Raw genomic sequence first — 14,555 nt, 5'->3', positions numbered from 1 at the left:
CTTGACCAGGTCACAGAAGGCTCAGGAAAGCAGGCTGTCATCATCTCTTCCTTATGCTCTTTCCCAACAAGCTGGCATTTCAAGACGCTCATTGCAAGGGCTGGGTAGCTGCTTCTCTGACAACATGAAGCTTAACTGTTTCACATGACCAAGTGTGCAGCATGCAGTCACACACATGACAAGTGTCTGTCTCCCTCACTCTTTTCCAGGTGATGCAGGTGTCCCAGGTGCACCTGGCATCCCAGGAGCATCTCGAGGTAAGAGGCCAGACCATCATTGCTCTGATATGAAGAAGGAATGCTGATATCCTCTTTCTGCGTAGCTTGCCTTAAATCAGAAAATTTAAGAATTGACAGTTTTCTTTTTCCAACTTACTGGGAATCCTTTAAGCCAGAGTTTTGCCTCTGTGTGGACAGGTTCTTGAACTGGTGCTGCCCAGGCTGACTGGGATTGGGAACAGCAGGGCAGTGATGTTGACTAATGAGCTTGAGCTCTGTGATCTCCATCTATATTCTGCACAGCACTGCACTCTAGTGCACAAGCCCACCAGGTCTGCCTGTACAAAGCCAGGAATGTCTCTGGACTCAGCCCTGCACAGGCTGAATTATAAGATGCTGAATTAATTGGAGACATTATACTGCAAAATAGCCCTTGCTCAGACTGTATTTCAAGGTGCAGGGGGAGCCCGTCCAAAGGTCTTTCCAGGCCTGTGGGAAGGGCTTAATGCAAGTACACTTTACTATCACATGGTCTAATGCAACTGTGCCAAAACCACTCATTTTTCTTACAATGCTTTCTGTAGGTGGATCGAGACAAATTCAGGGACCCCCAGGACCTCCTGGACCCCCTGGTCCTCCTGGCCCAAGTGGAGGTTCATCTCAAGAGATTCAGCAGTATGTGACTGACTACCTGAAGAGTGAGTATAAAGAGATTTTTGCTGTAGGTCAGCAGTTTCACGCCTGTCTCTCTTTTGTTCCCTAGGGCCTTGTCCCTCTTCTATTAGAAATAACAGCCATGCTACTCTGGGCTTATTTCTGCTGAATACTGTGAAGTGCTGTTGTCCACTGTGGCCTCTGTAGAACTGTCCTTCTGTTGTCCTGTTTGTTGTCAGAGGAAGAGGGTGTGGTAATTGTGCGTATGGTCAGTCCTCCCTCTGAGTGATGTGGGTATATCTTGGGCTTTCTACATAGGTGACAACGTCAGAAATTATCTCACTGGTGCCCAAGGCCCACCAGGCCCTCCAGGCCCACCTGGACTTATCACCACTGCAGATGGGGTGACCTTGGATTATGCAGAGCTGGCTACCCGTGTCATGAGCTATATGACAAGTAAGCACCATGTTGGTAAACTCTGTACTGAGTCATGCCCTCAGCTGAGCTTGTGCAGCATCTAGGAGGTGAGAACCAGAGGAGAAACAAGTCTTTTAATAGCAGCACCCCAACCAGGTTATTCATCTTCAGCAGTCTGGCCCAGGACTCTACACAGCTGAGATGTCCTCTGAGCCTTGTCCTTTTTTAATGGTTAGATTAACTAGCAGTTGCTGCTGTTTAAAAAGTCTTATATTAAACATTTGCTGTTAGACTCTTTGACACCCCAAAGACCCCAAATAGAGATGGCTTTATTTAGTATATGTGGTCTCGAGAATTTGGAGGTTGTCTTGTGTGCTTGGGACCCTCCTAAAGTAGATGAAATCCCCAGACAGCCTGAAATCTCAATCAGAAATGCTCAGAGCACACAGCTGTGTGTGATGACCCAGAGATGACCAGGATGTGTGAGAGAGCAACTGTTTCATAGCTGGGGGCATGAGAAGCCCATTCTACCAGTTAATTAATTGATCTGTCCTTTGTTCCTTCCTGACCCCGCCCCCTCCCGCCCCCCCTTCTGTCTCATACTGGCTCATGTGAAACCTTTTCATTCCCACAGGCTCTTCAGGTCGCTATGAGTCATTTTCTAGCTCAGTATCCACTACATCCATTTTGTACCAAGAACTTCTGGACCTGCTGCAAAGTAAGTGACCCTCAAGGGAAATGTGGGATTGAGGGTAAAGCATCCTGGAGATCTCCCTTTCCCTTCCAGTCTCCAGACTGCAACTGGAGTTACCTGAAGCTGCTTCAGAGTGTTCTGCTTTCCAGCTCCCTCACTCTCAGTGTTCCCCCCATAGCCTTACAATGTTGTTCTTAAGGTGAAGGGGATCCCCAACTCTGTATTCTTTTCTATACACACTGTTTCTGTGGGCTGACAGGTAAATCTCCAGGTTGTCATTTGGCTGTCCCTGAAGGTAATGATTTTGCTGGCCAGCACTGTGCTCCAAATGGCTCCAAAGTGTCACAAAGCTCAGCATAGTCTTTCCCTGAGCTGCTTTTCATTCCCTTTACCCAAGAAGTTGTCCAGGGTGTTCTGAAACAAACAGACCACAGGGAGGTCCCTTAAGCCATCCAAATTCTCATCCTCCTCATGCCCTTATTATAGGAGGTTCCCAGCCTTGTCACAAATGTTTCTAGCACCATATACAGGAGAATTCACTCAGAAAAGAGGGAGAAAAGGAGCTTTGCATCCATAGGTTTTGATGATTTCCCTGGTGGAGGGGGCTCAGCTCACAGGCTGGGAACTCCTCACACTTGGTGTCTGTGCAGCAGCTGGACAGCCTTTCAAGATGCTTTTTTTCATTTCTAGGAGAAGAAATTCGTCAGTATCTCATTGGACCTCGGGGCCCACCAGGACCTCCTGGGCCAGGGGGAGATGGAATGTCTCTGTCACTGGATTATGATGAGCTGACCAGGAGGTTTATCAGCTACTTGTCAAGTAATGGTTTTATTAGTGTGTGTTTCCCTCTGTTCCTTTGGGAGCCCCACACAAAGCTGATGTTGTCAAGTCAGTAGAAATTATTCCAGTGCTAATTGTGTGAATCCCTGTGTACAGAGACCTCCTCACAGGGACTGTAAGAGACTTGGAAGAGAACAAAGATACCCTGTAGCTAAGATACCACTGACAGAGTAGTAATGAATCCTTTCTTCGTTAAAAATTGAGCTTAGGAACAAAATTTCATCTTAGCCATCTTAGAAGTTCCATCAACACCTTTAAGTGCCTTTCTAACCTTTATCTCTGTGGTCAGGATATATTTCTCTGTGAAAGAGTTGGTCTGTTCCCACTTTGTGTCAAGGCAGCTCAGGCAACAAACTCTTAGAAGTTAGTTGAAACAATTTCTATGTCTCTTCTTCATTTTCCCATCTGTAAAGGGGTGATATGGCATATAAGAACTGTTCAACAGAGAGAACTCCTTGAGCATCCCAGCAGCAGTGCCTAATCCTAGTAGCTGCAACTGTCTGCTTGAAAACACAGCCTGGTCCATGCTCAGTTTCTCTGAACTGCTCTTTGAGACCAGATGTCACTAGTGGAGTGCTCCTAAGATGGAGGGAATTTCCAGCAGGAAACTGCAGTGTAATGGCAGCACTCCAATGGCTCGGGCAGTACAGTTGCATTTTGTCAGCAGGGACATTTCATTAACACAAATCACAAACTGCAGAGTGTTGCCCTAGAGCTGCAGACACAGGGAGAGCAGCACATGCATCAGCCTGTGGGTTGCAGCTGAGCTGCAAGTCTGGGGGTGCCCCCATCATGTAATGGGTTCATGAGGTGCAGAGCTTTTGCCAGGAGTAGAAGCCTCTGCCTGCCTGTCTGTGGGTGTCCTTGGGATTGTCAGGGCAAAGTCACAAGTCCAGAACAAGGTTTGAGCTCTGGCTCCTGGCACAGCCTGCTGATGGGGACACTCCACTCTGCAGGAGCCCCTCCTGCATTGCCTGTGAACAAGCCCTGTGGCCTGTCTGCTTACACTGTCTGCTCAGCCTGTTCTGATAATGTGGATCTGTTGGATTTTGCAGGTTCTGGGATGAGCATTGGACTGCCTGGGCCACCTGGGCCTCCAGGGTCACCTGGCATATCTTACAGTGACCTGACAGCGTACCTGCGAAGTAAGCCAACTTCTTCACTCCCCTGCCATGGGGCTCTATGTGCCCCCAAGATCTTTTTTACAGCCTTAGTCACATAATTTCCCTTTTGGCCTATCGTCACAAACAACCCTCTGATGATCCTTTGTCCTTAGCAGCACTGCAGGCCTTTGCTGGCACCTGCACAACCCACAGGGGGCTGCAGCTGGAGCACCATGCTCCTGCAAGGAGCAACAGCAGTGGGGCTGTCTTGGAGATGGGCATGAAGGAGCCCTTTGTTTTATCCAAACTCCGCAGCTTAAAGGCATCATTTTGTATGCCTCTTTAAAAATATATTTTAAAAATAGGGACTTTACTCTCTTTGGAATCACCTGACTGTCCAATGTGACATCTACATGCAGGAAGTGAGGTACACCAAGAAGGCTACACCAGGAAGTACTGGAGTGAAAAAAAAAAAACCTTCTACTTGGCTCTATCTGGCATAACTTGTATTGTCAAAAAGCATTTATTAGGGTTGTGGTTGTTTGGGTGACTTCTTTTCTTCCCTTGTGTCTTACAGACTCTGAATTCAGTGGTGTTGTTGGGCCCCCTGGTCCTGCAGGCCCCCCAGGACCTCCAGGGATTCCTGGATCACCAGGCACCTCTCTGGAGGACATCTCTGCCTACCTTCAAAGTAAAGCACTTATGTTTCTCACAGCTGGCAGGGTGATTCTGTTTCTAGATGTGGAGGGGACTTGAGGCTGAGATTTAGCTTAGCAGGGATGTGACTGCCCCTGGAAACCAAGTCACTGTATTAAGAAAAGAATTTGTCAGTGTTGTCTGTAAAGGGATGGAAGTTGGGGTTGGAGCCTTTAAACTTTCAAGATCATGACAGATATGTGAAATCTCCTTATCTTCTCACTGATGGAAAATAATTCTTTCCCTCTCTCAAGATGTTGGATACTCTTCCCTTTCTGGAGTCCGGGGCCCACCTGGCCCTCCTGGCCCTCCAGGACCACCAGGTTTCTCTGGAACTGGCCTCCTGTCCTATGCTGACATCACCAACAGTGACGAGTTCAGGAGTGAGCTGATCCAGTACCTGAAGAGTAAGGGAACAACATCCATCCTTCCTACACACATCCCAAGACATGTCTTACCTTGTGTAGGTGACTGGCTCTGCCACAGCTGAGACATTCCTATAGGAGCCTTCCCTGAACTGGGGCTGCAGCAACACCTTCTCTCTACAGCCAGCTCTACAGGAGTGTGCTGCACCCTGTAGGCTTTTCTCCCCTCAGTCCAACTGCCAGCCAAAATCTGTATTGTGAGACAACAGGGACAAGCACTGGGTGGTTACAAATGGCCTGTGCTGAACATGGGTCCCTAGGAAGGTCACCAGCAGAGTTTTACCATGGGAAAAGCATTTTCTTTGGCAAACACCTGCCCACAGAGCCATGGATAATGGAGGGGTTGGAGGCGGCACTGAGCTGGCTGTGAAGCACCAATGGTCTGAGCTCATCCTGGCAAATCGTTCAGGGCAGGCTTTCAAAAACACCTCAGTTTTGGCAAACTGGTCACAGAATGGCTCTTTTGGCAGAGGTGCTGAAATTGGCCTGAGGAGTGCAGCCTTCTGCAAAATCATTGGGCATGTTCCTAAGATTGGGCACACAAAATTGTGAGAGAGATGGGAAGGAGGGTGTCTTGCCATCTGTGAAGTTCAAGGTTGACATGTGCCTGCTGCCTGAGAAATGGCACTGGATGAGGGTCACTGATGGTTGGTGGGACAGAACTTAACACTCCAGTCTTCATTCAGGTGCTATCTCTGCCAAGCCCAGTGTACCCCCTTGTGTTTTGTAGGTGATGAAGTTCGAAGCTACATCTCAGGACCCCCTGGACCCCCTGGGCCACAGGGACCACCAGGACCCAAAGGAGACAGTGGTTTTGTGTCTGGGTCTATGTCTTCATCATACCAAGGGTTACGAGCTTCTGAGCACTTGCATGGAGGATCCCTTGGTGCTGAGGGCTCCCACGGGGGCTCACTGGGCACAGGCAGCTCGTATGGCAGCTCCATGAGCAGCAGATCCTCTTACCACGCCTCGGTGAGCAGCGATGGCGCTTATGATGCCTCCATGGGCACCGCTGGGTCTTTTGATGGGCTGCTGACAGAGGAGGAATCACACGGGAGATCAGCAGGGTCGAGCAGATCCTACAGCAACTCCTTTACTGGTTCCCTGGATTACAACGAGCTGGCACTCCGTGTGTCAGAGAGCCTGCAGAGTGAGTGCAATGCTTGCTCATCCTGACCCTCCCTATCCCCGCCGACAACTCCACACCCCTTGTGCCTGGTCACACTGTTAACTTCCCTTCACTCTCCTTCCTGCTGCCTGCACCTCTCCCTTACACCTTCTGCCTCAGCATGCAGCCACAGTTCTCCCAGAGCTCCTTTGAAATGACATGTTTAATTCCACAGGCCGAGGTATTCTCCAGGACCTGATGTCTTACACAGCACAGGGACCTGCAGGTCCCCCAGGGCCTCCTGGTCCCCCTGGCATCAGCAAGGTCTTTGCAGCCTATGGCAATGTCACCGCAGACCTCATGGACTTCTTTAGAAGTGAGTGACATTTTGGCTTGGCATTTCTGGCTCATGCATATTAGATCTCCCCAACCTCTCACAAACCTACTGATCTTCTCACCTTTCCTTTGCATGCTGCAAAAGTCAAGGTGCAGAGCTGAAGGTGGATGGTGTTTACATCTCCTTCCTTCTTTGCTGGGGAGGTACAGTCTTACCATGTGGAAGGACATCAGTTTTTTTCCACTATTGGTAGGAAGGTCATCCCAAACACTGATGGCCTCTGTGCTTACAAGCTCTGTGGCCCATTTTAACATGGCTGGGCTGGCACATGTACAGAAGCAAAAGCCAGCTACTCACTCTGCTCTCAGATTCCCCACCCTGAGCATGGGTCAGCTCCAGGCCTAGTGACAGCCAGGACACCCAGAGAGAGTGACAGAGGAGTGCTGGTGAAATGACATCACAGCTTGTCCTTGGGACTTTTTTGGGACCAAAACCCTGTTTAAAAACCTTGCTGTCAGTCTAATCCCATCCAAGAGAAATGTCCTTCCAGTGTGACTCACAGTTTGTCTGAGTGGGCAGTGGTTTCTCCCATTCATTCACTCTCTTCTTCATTTCCCTCTCCAGCACATGGTGCCATCCAGGGACCACCCGGTGAAAAGGGGGAGAGGGGTTATCGTGGACCCAAAGGTAAGGCTTGCCATCCTTTCCCTCCTCAGCCTTGTCATGCCCAGGAAGCAGCACTGTGACCACAGAGGTCACAGCACTGCTCAAGGTCACACCCTCTCACAGTGACCTTCACCTGGCACCTTCAGGATCTCAGCCAAAACATTGTCCATTGACTTGGTGTCCCTTCCCCTGGCCTGTCCCTGTCTGTGGGTCACTTGTGCTCAAGGGCAAACTTGGTCTTCTCATTCCTTCAGGTGACCCTGGGCCGATGGGCCCACCAGGACGACACGGGCACAGGGGACCAAAAGGAGAGAAGGGAGAGAAAGGTAGGAACACCTGCCATTCCCAGGAGAGCAGGGTTTGACTGTCACAAATGGCACCAGCCCATCCCTGGGAATAGCTGGAAAACACAGCCTGTTTTTTTGTTTGGGTCTTTTGTCTTTTTACATGGTCTTTTCAACTAACCCTCCTTTTGATTTTTCTGGTCCCCAGGTGAACAACTGTATGTTGGCAGAAGAAAAAGAAGAGCTGTTGGTGTTTAAGGAAAGAGGTAGCTCAGTTCTGCACAGGGCAGCATTCCCAGCAGCCAGTAGAAAATTAGCCTGAGTCTTCACTGTGTTAATGCTAAAACATCCCCACTGCTCAGCTGACCCCTTAGAGTTGATAGTTCAGATCTGAATGTCTCTTGTGTGTGTCTGTGTCCAGCATGGCCCTAGTGTGGGTGTTTGCTCCTGTTACTGATGTTACTGTTACCGTGCCCCTGAGCTCCCAGGCTGATGTCCTTGGGGTGACAAGGGCTTCCTGTCTCACCTAGTCCAGGCTTCTTGCACTACTCCCAGATATGTAAAAATCTGGGTTTTTTAACAACTAGCCAACTATGCAGAAAAAAGAAAACAATCTCATCCCCACCAAATGCATGGTTTGTCAGGGATCAGATGCAGCCCACAAGGCCCTGTGAAAAACCCTGGCCTTGCACAGCCCTGGGATTCCCTCTCCACAAGCTCTGCCAACCCCAAGTGGAGCCTGTTTACAGCAGCACAGCAAGACAGGACACACACGGGGCCAAACCAAAGCACTTTTGAACGTAATTTGTTTATCTTTAAAAATATTTTTGTATTTTTTTCTGGTTTTTTAAATACTGGTGAAAAATAATCTTTAATGTAAACAGCCCAATTAAAGTGTGTTTTTAACCCCATCCCTGAACTATTGAGGATGGCTGTTGTGTGCTTGCAGGTTGTTGGGGGCAGGGTGAGGCACCTGAGATGGGTCAGAGGTATAATGATAAATACAGTAGCACAACATTAAATACTTTTATACTCAGTTATTTTAAACATTGTAAATAATCCCCTTCCCTCAAATGCTTGTACAAATCACTTGTATTTCATGCAAGTTTTCCATCAACAAAACTAAGGCGATCTCAGCAAACTGTGATTTTATTATATTTACAGCAGAATTATTACAATATTCTACAGAAAGCCATGAAATCAAATTACTTTGAAAAACAAGACAAAAAAACTCCCAAAACTGTTGTATGGCTGCTACTGCAAGTTCACTTCCACAAGCTGTACAGAGACCCTTAGCCAATTATTCATCCATCTCATGATTTTTGGTTGCTTTCTGTAAGGCAAAAATAACTTGGTTTGCAGTTAACACAAAACATTCAACAAACTGCTGGGAGAACACGAGGCCAGTGATGCCTCAGGCGCGTGTTTTGTCACAGGATGCTCCTGCTCTGCTTGGCTTCCTGACAGAAAAGGGGGTGACAGTACAACATTAGATGCCACTCCATATCCCTTCCTCGTTTCTGTTCTTTCCACCATTTTAGGACTGATTCTCATTACCAAAGGAGCTTTACCATCTAATTGTAAGTGTGGAAGACTTTGTTAAATCAGGATAACCCTGGACTCAGCCACTCCCTTCTGCTTTCAGTACAGGGAAAGCACATGAGCCCTTTCTCATGGGTTGGGCATGAGCATGTTTCTGCTTAAGGGGATTTCCTCTGGCACCACTGACTGCCCAGACACCATATGTGCAAACGAGCTACAAAAAACAAAACATGAGCTGGAGAAAAGAGATGCAGAACAAGTAAAAGTTCTGTAAAAGAAACACTGTCATTTCTTTTGTCTTCTCCTTCCCTTTATCTGTTCTCATCTTTCGAAAGACTGAGAAATGATGGGGCATCCTGGCCTTGGGCTTGCCTGTGAACAAGGAAGGTTATTTCTCTCTAATCTTACTTCAACTGCTGTGAAGATGGGAGAAGTAGCCTGGGAATGGGAAATTTGCATGGACAACACATCAACACAAGCAAGTTTCAGAGATTCAGAAGTACAGATTTTGATGTAAAATGAAGGACACAGTGATGGCCCTAAACACTCCCCCCTGCCCTTTCCTCCAACAACCAGAGTCACTGTCCTCAAACCTGCCCCTCTTCCCCACAGCAGATGAACCAAGAAGCAGCAGATCAGTGGAAGCAACTAGCACCAAGCTTATTTGTACATTTCAGTTTTCAGCAATGATGTCTTTCTGAGGTCCTGGGAGCTACAGCTGCACAGGACCTCAGCTCTGAAAATCAGGCTACCTAAAAGTGGACTCAGGTGCCTGAATTTAAACCACCTATTGGAATCTTTCCTATACCAAAGCAAGCTTGAAATACTTGCAAGGCAGATGCTATTTCAGTTGGAGAATCAGCTTAAACTTCCTATGTGATACTGCTGTCACAAAAGACATGGTGTGACAGAAGTGATTTCATTGCTGCTTTGCTTAGCTCTTAGTTAAGGTGCTATGTTTCCAATTTTTAAGGATAATAATTCAGTATAATAGAGTTATCATAAAGTCCTCTGGGACAGAAGAATAATTTCTTTAACTGTCTGATAGATCAGCTACTGAGTACCTGTGAATGCAATTTTAAAAGAATATTAGCTTAAAAGATTACCCAGAAAAAAGGATGCAGCTCAGACTGAACATCAGTTTTTAACGTGATGTGAAAAATCACTCTGAGTGAATGCTGATGGTCAGGACAGTGCAGCCCTGCCAGCAGGGAATTTGAATTCATGTGCCAATTCAAATAAAGGTTTACCTTCTGAAGGTGTTTATACATCAGGACCTCCATAATCAATCATATGAATAACAACTTCAGTATCCTATCTTTACATGCTGTATATAGTTCTCATGTACACACCAGTGGCAGCAGAGTGCTTGGAGAAGGAAAATGTGTTTTATGGGGATCAGAGAGGATCAAATGCTGGAATATTTCTTCATAAAATAAGCAGGAAAGTTCCCCTGGAACTTCAGAAGATCAAGAGCTGCCACAGCCCATTTTCCACTGGGTTGGTAACTCCTCCTACAGCCAGAATCTCCTAAAAACAGGTAGCAGGTGCACCTGAAGACCTTTAGCCCCCTGATCTCCCTGGGAAGCACATGGTGTGAGGCTGAGGCCCTGCAGGCAAGTTTTCCATGAGGATCAGTTGTAAACACAGGAGGACAACCCACACACAGCACTGCAATCTAGGGATTTATTGCCTTTTCTTGTTTTCCTGTGGACAGAATTTACAATGTAGTAAAACACAATGGTGAGCAAATACTGACTTGTGGTCAGCTTTGGAGCATGTGGGGAAAATGAGATCTGCCAGACAGTAAGGATTGTAAATAAGTACATTGTTTTGGCTGCAGAAAACACACTTTACCACCCTGGAGATGGAGCTGCTAACATTCATTAGGGAGGTGACGTGAGATAGTACCAAGATTGGATTTCGCATCTCAGGAGATGTTTTTTAGGCCTATGTGACACCAAATTAAATTTGAATTGAATTTTCTGACACTGGTACAATATTGTAACACCTCTCTCACATTCTGCTACACTTAAACCAAATTTTGTCAGTCTAGATGTGTAAGTACCCAAGCTAGTTCTTGTTATCACTCAGTAAACATATTTTTGTGCTTGGGATCAATTCTCAGCCCAGTTCATAAGGCTGCAAGTGCTTCACAGGGCTCCCCACCTGGAGACCTGAGCAAGGCTTCCATCGCCACATCTGATCCCCCCCTTCATCCCAGAGCTCAGTTACAGTTATTTGTGCAATTTACAATGAGATCAGATGGCAGGGCCTGTGTGAAAAGGATCTTCAAATAAAAGATGTAAGAGATTCAGACAGAGGTAAACAGAATGCCAATACATATTAGCAGTGTATCACTGAAACTACCAAAAATGTAAGGAGAAGATTATTGACATTTCCATGTGAGGATTTAATGAGGATGAACGTAGACATAATCCAGAAGAGGAAATCTGCCTGTCCTGCCTACTCCCCAGGTAAAGCAGTGAGCCTACTTCATAGGAAATTGCAAACAAATGCTGTTAAATAGAGATGAAGATTATTTAATGTTATCTTAGTAACAGTCAATTTATGAAGGTGGAGCTTAAAAAGCAAAAGGTCTTCAAAGACTTGTTTCTCCCTACTAAACAAACAATTCAAAAAACTTTGCATTTAGCAACAAAGAACATTCTAGAGATATGGTGTGTGAATTTACAACAGTACACAATACACAATATTTAAAACAATAAAATGCCAGAAATTAAGGCTAGCTATTAAAGTAATTATGCTATCAAAAAGTTACAAAATTTAAATTAAAACATGCATTTTCCAATTTTCTTTTTACTGTGCTGTAAATTAAGTGTCTTCATTGAGAAGATTCTGGTTCAACATCCAAGGATTTCAGCATCCAAGGTTTCAACCAGAGCTGATTAAAGTCCTATGTTAATTTCTGAGTTCATTGCCATGCAGCAACACTGTTCCCATGAAATGAACGCCATGGAATGGGCACCAGTTGCACAGTCAAAGCAAGCAAACAAAACGGGTGCAGTTGATGCCCAAAGATATCAGAGAAAGTCAGGCCTCAAAAGACTGAAAGCAAATACTATTTTACAAATGGAGCTCCAACATACCCAAGCACAGCTTGTACCACTGTCTTGATATGACTCAACCTCTATCCGCCAAAAGGAGTGCAGCAAAAGGGACCTAATACAGCTGTATTTCCCTACCCCGCTACAGGAGACACAGTTCAGATTTCCCACTACAGATCAGTCAGGCAAATAACTTATGGTACATCTAGAAACTTGAAAAATAAAACCTGCCTATGTTAGTAGGTGGCAACACAAAAGCAAAACACCCAGCTTCAAAAGGAGTTTGTCTGTATATTTAACTTAAATCTTTCCTTAAAATAAAATGACTAAAATAAAAAAAAAAGGAAATTAACACTTCTAGTGAAATCAGACTTTAGCCATGGTTATTTATAAATATGACCATCCACCTCCACTTTTGTGATGGAGTTCAAATGAACAGACTTTGGTAAGAACAGAACAATGGCTCTACCCATTCCAGGTACAGTTAGAGAAACCACGTGCATTTTGCACACTGCTTTCTAAAAATACATTCTACAGTTTTTCTATTTGTAGAACTAATCACCTGTATGTAATAGCTAAAGAAAATAATAAACTGTGCATTTAAAGTTAGCATTTCTTTCACCTTTACATATTTTAGTGCAAAATATTTTAGGGTGAGGATTTACAACAAAAATGGCAGTAGCAGCAAGAAATCTTGTTTTGTACAGTAACAGCAACGCTAAGGAGTTTTGTGTTTTTAAATGACAAAACAGTATCCTGTTGCCAGGATCAGCATATCTAAGTGTTTCAGGCACTGTATTAATTAAACTAGCACCCCATTTCATTATGGAACTAATGGACAAAACATGTCATGGAGATCAGCTCAGTTTAATTTACACCAGAGGTTTCTTTTGAAAGAAGTTGCAAAGGCTTTTGCTTTTGCCAATTGTGTTTAAACATAAGGGTTTGTTTTTCTGATTACTGGCATGTTCTTAGTAATTAGTTTCAGTCCTTGTCACGAAGACACTGCTCACGTTATAAAAATTTTAAACCTCTCATGGCAGTTTCAATTGTGGAATTCTCTCATGGAGAAATCTGATGCTTAAAAACACAGTAGCAGAACTAATATTACACCACTTAAATGTTCAGATGAGAAACCATTTTTTTATGATGAGAAAGAGCATAATTAATATTTCAGGATTAAAGTCAAAACCGTAGGTAACGTACTTTTAGAGACTGGGATAAAAAGCCCACTTAGTCTTGAAACATCTGAAGGACGTGACAATACCACTGTACACCAACACTTGGTTTGTTTCTTCTGTCCAGGGGAGTGAAGAAAGCGCTCCTGACACTGATTGTCTCCACTGAAAACAAGACACGCAAGGTCCCCGATGTTCATATGCCGCGGGTAAGTCGGGTTAGACCATAAGGAGGGAGAATTTCAAACACCAAAAAACCTACAGAAGTTCCCAGAGTTACGACCCAGTGGAGTGAAGACTGGGGATTGGGTAGAATTTGGAAATCCGGCTTTGCGTTGAAGGATTAAGGCATTCGGATTCTCCAGTCATTTTAAAGAAAACTTCCTGTTCCTGCAGTTTTCTGGCAAATTCTTCTTCCAGCATCTAAAACCAAAATCAGATTGTCACAGGATTAACAAGGCAAAGTACAAGAAACCCATTATTGTGGAGACATTTTGTCTGATCAACCTCTGAACTGTGTGAAACTCTAGTACGTTCCCTTTTAAAATAAAATAATCCCCCAAGACCAACCTCCACCACCAGCTGTATGTCTGCAATATATCACTCAATTTTTGTAATAACCTACTGGCTCCTGAAATAAATTCCTAGCCTCAGATTTACTTCCAGCTAAGTTTTCCATGCAAACCTGCACACAGGTGCTGCAGGTGGGAGCCCTGCAAAGAGGCTGGTAACACCCAGCCTGTTTTGGTGCACCTGCCCTTTGCTCAGCTTATGCAATTTTTAAACATCTTTTATTATACTGTGAACTGCAACAACTTTGTACAGCAGCTTGACTCTCCTCCTCTGCAATACTTTTGTACTGTCCATATTTTCTAGATCAAACCCTTGATAATTTCCTGATTAATGAACTGTTCCCATTTACCTTTTTTCTTGGTCTCAATTTCTCTCTCCATTCCTTCAGTTCTTGACTGTGCTCTTCATCCAGCTCTTTTAGCTTCTGAGTCTCATGCTCAACCAGTAGATGGCATTTTTCATTCTTAAAACAAGATAATCCTTATGTAAAACTAATTCAGATTAGGCAACTCAACATTTGTACAGTGACATATGTTGTCCTAATTCTTTCTAATTAGCTTATTCCGTGTAAATAGTGACGTGAATAATTACAAGATGAAAGTATGTTACAAGGCTGTGTTTTCAAAAGCTGATCTTTCCATCGGGGCCAATTGAGATAAGAAACACTCATAAATCCAAATACACTGCTGAGCATCACTATGGCAGCTGCTGAGAGTGTTACTCAAAACTGTGTTTCACTGCCTAATGATGCT

The 14,555-nt window shown here is 45.0% G+C and overlaps 2 protein-coding genes across 4 annotated transcripts in view; one reads left to right on the top strand and one right to left on the bottom strand.

Annotated features, from left to right (window-relative positions):
* Positions 1–12,404, top strand: part of COL17A1 (collagen type XVII alpha 1 chain) — a 43,461-nt gene extending 31,057 nt beyond the window's left edge. Inside the window, exons 45-57 of the mRNA XM_038139981.1 lie at positions 210–257; positions 803–916; positions 1,191–1,328; positions 1,924–2,007; positions 2,674–2,802; positions 3,879–3,968; positions 4,504–4,617; positions 4,877–5,029; positions 5,778–6,197; positions 6,391–6,531; positions 7,117–7,179; positions 7,413–7,484; positions 7,651–12,404. Of these exons, the coding sequence (XP_037995909.1) occupies positions 210–257; positions 803–916; positions 1,191–1,328; positions 1,924–2,007; positions 2,674–2,802; positions 3,879–3,968; positions 4,504–4,617; positions 4,877–5,029; positions 5,778–6,197; positions 6,391–6,531; positions 7,117–7,179; positions 7,413–7,484; positions 7,651–7,700 (1,616 nt within the window). The 3' untranslated portion in view covers positions 7,701–12,404. The remainder of the gene's footprint in view (positions 1–209; positions 258–802; positions 917–1,190; positions 1,329–1,923; positions 2,008–2,673; positions 2,803–3,878; positions 3,969–4,503; positions 4,618–4,876; positions 5,030–5,777; positions 6,198–6,390; positions 6,532–7,116; positions 7,180–7,412; positions 7,485–7,650) is intronic.
* The window catches only part of SLK (STE20 like kinase), a 48,968-nt gene continuing 42,986 nt past the window's right edge, over positions 8,574–14,555 (bottom strand). For all 3 annotated transcript variants that reach the window (XM_038139983.1, XM_038139984.1, XM_038139985.1), the window contains 2 exons: positions 14,153–14,266; positions 8,574–13,653 (listed from right to left, as the gene is read on the bottom strand). In XM_038139983.1, the coding sequence (XP_037995911.1) occupies positions 13,507–13,653; positions 14,153–14,266 (261 nt within the window). In that variant the 3' untranslated portion in view covers positions 8,574–13,506. The remainder of the gene's footprint in view (positions 13,654–14,152; positions 14,267–14,555) is intronic.

This window comes from Motacilla alba, chromosome 6, assembly GCF_015832195.1.
Source record: "Motacilla alba alba isolate MOTALB_02 chromosome 6, Motacilla_alba_V1.0_pri, whole genome shotgun sequence".
Lineage (NCBI taxonomy): Eukaryota > Metazoa > Chordata > Aves > Passeriformes > Motacillidae > Motacilla > Motacilla alba.
Note: the sequence above shows the minus strand (reverse complement) of the source record. Positions and strands in the feature narration are given on the sequence as shown.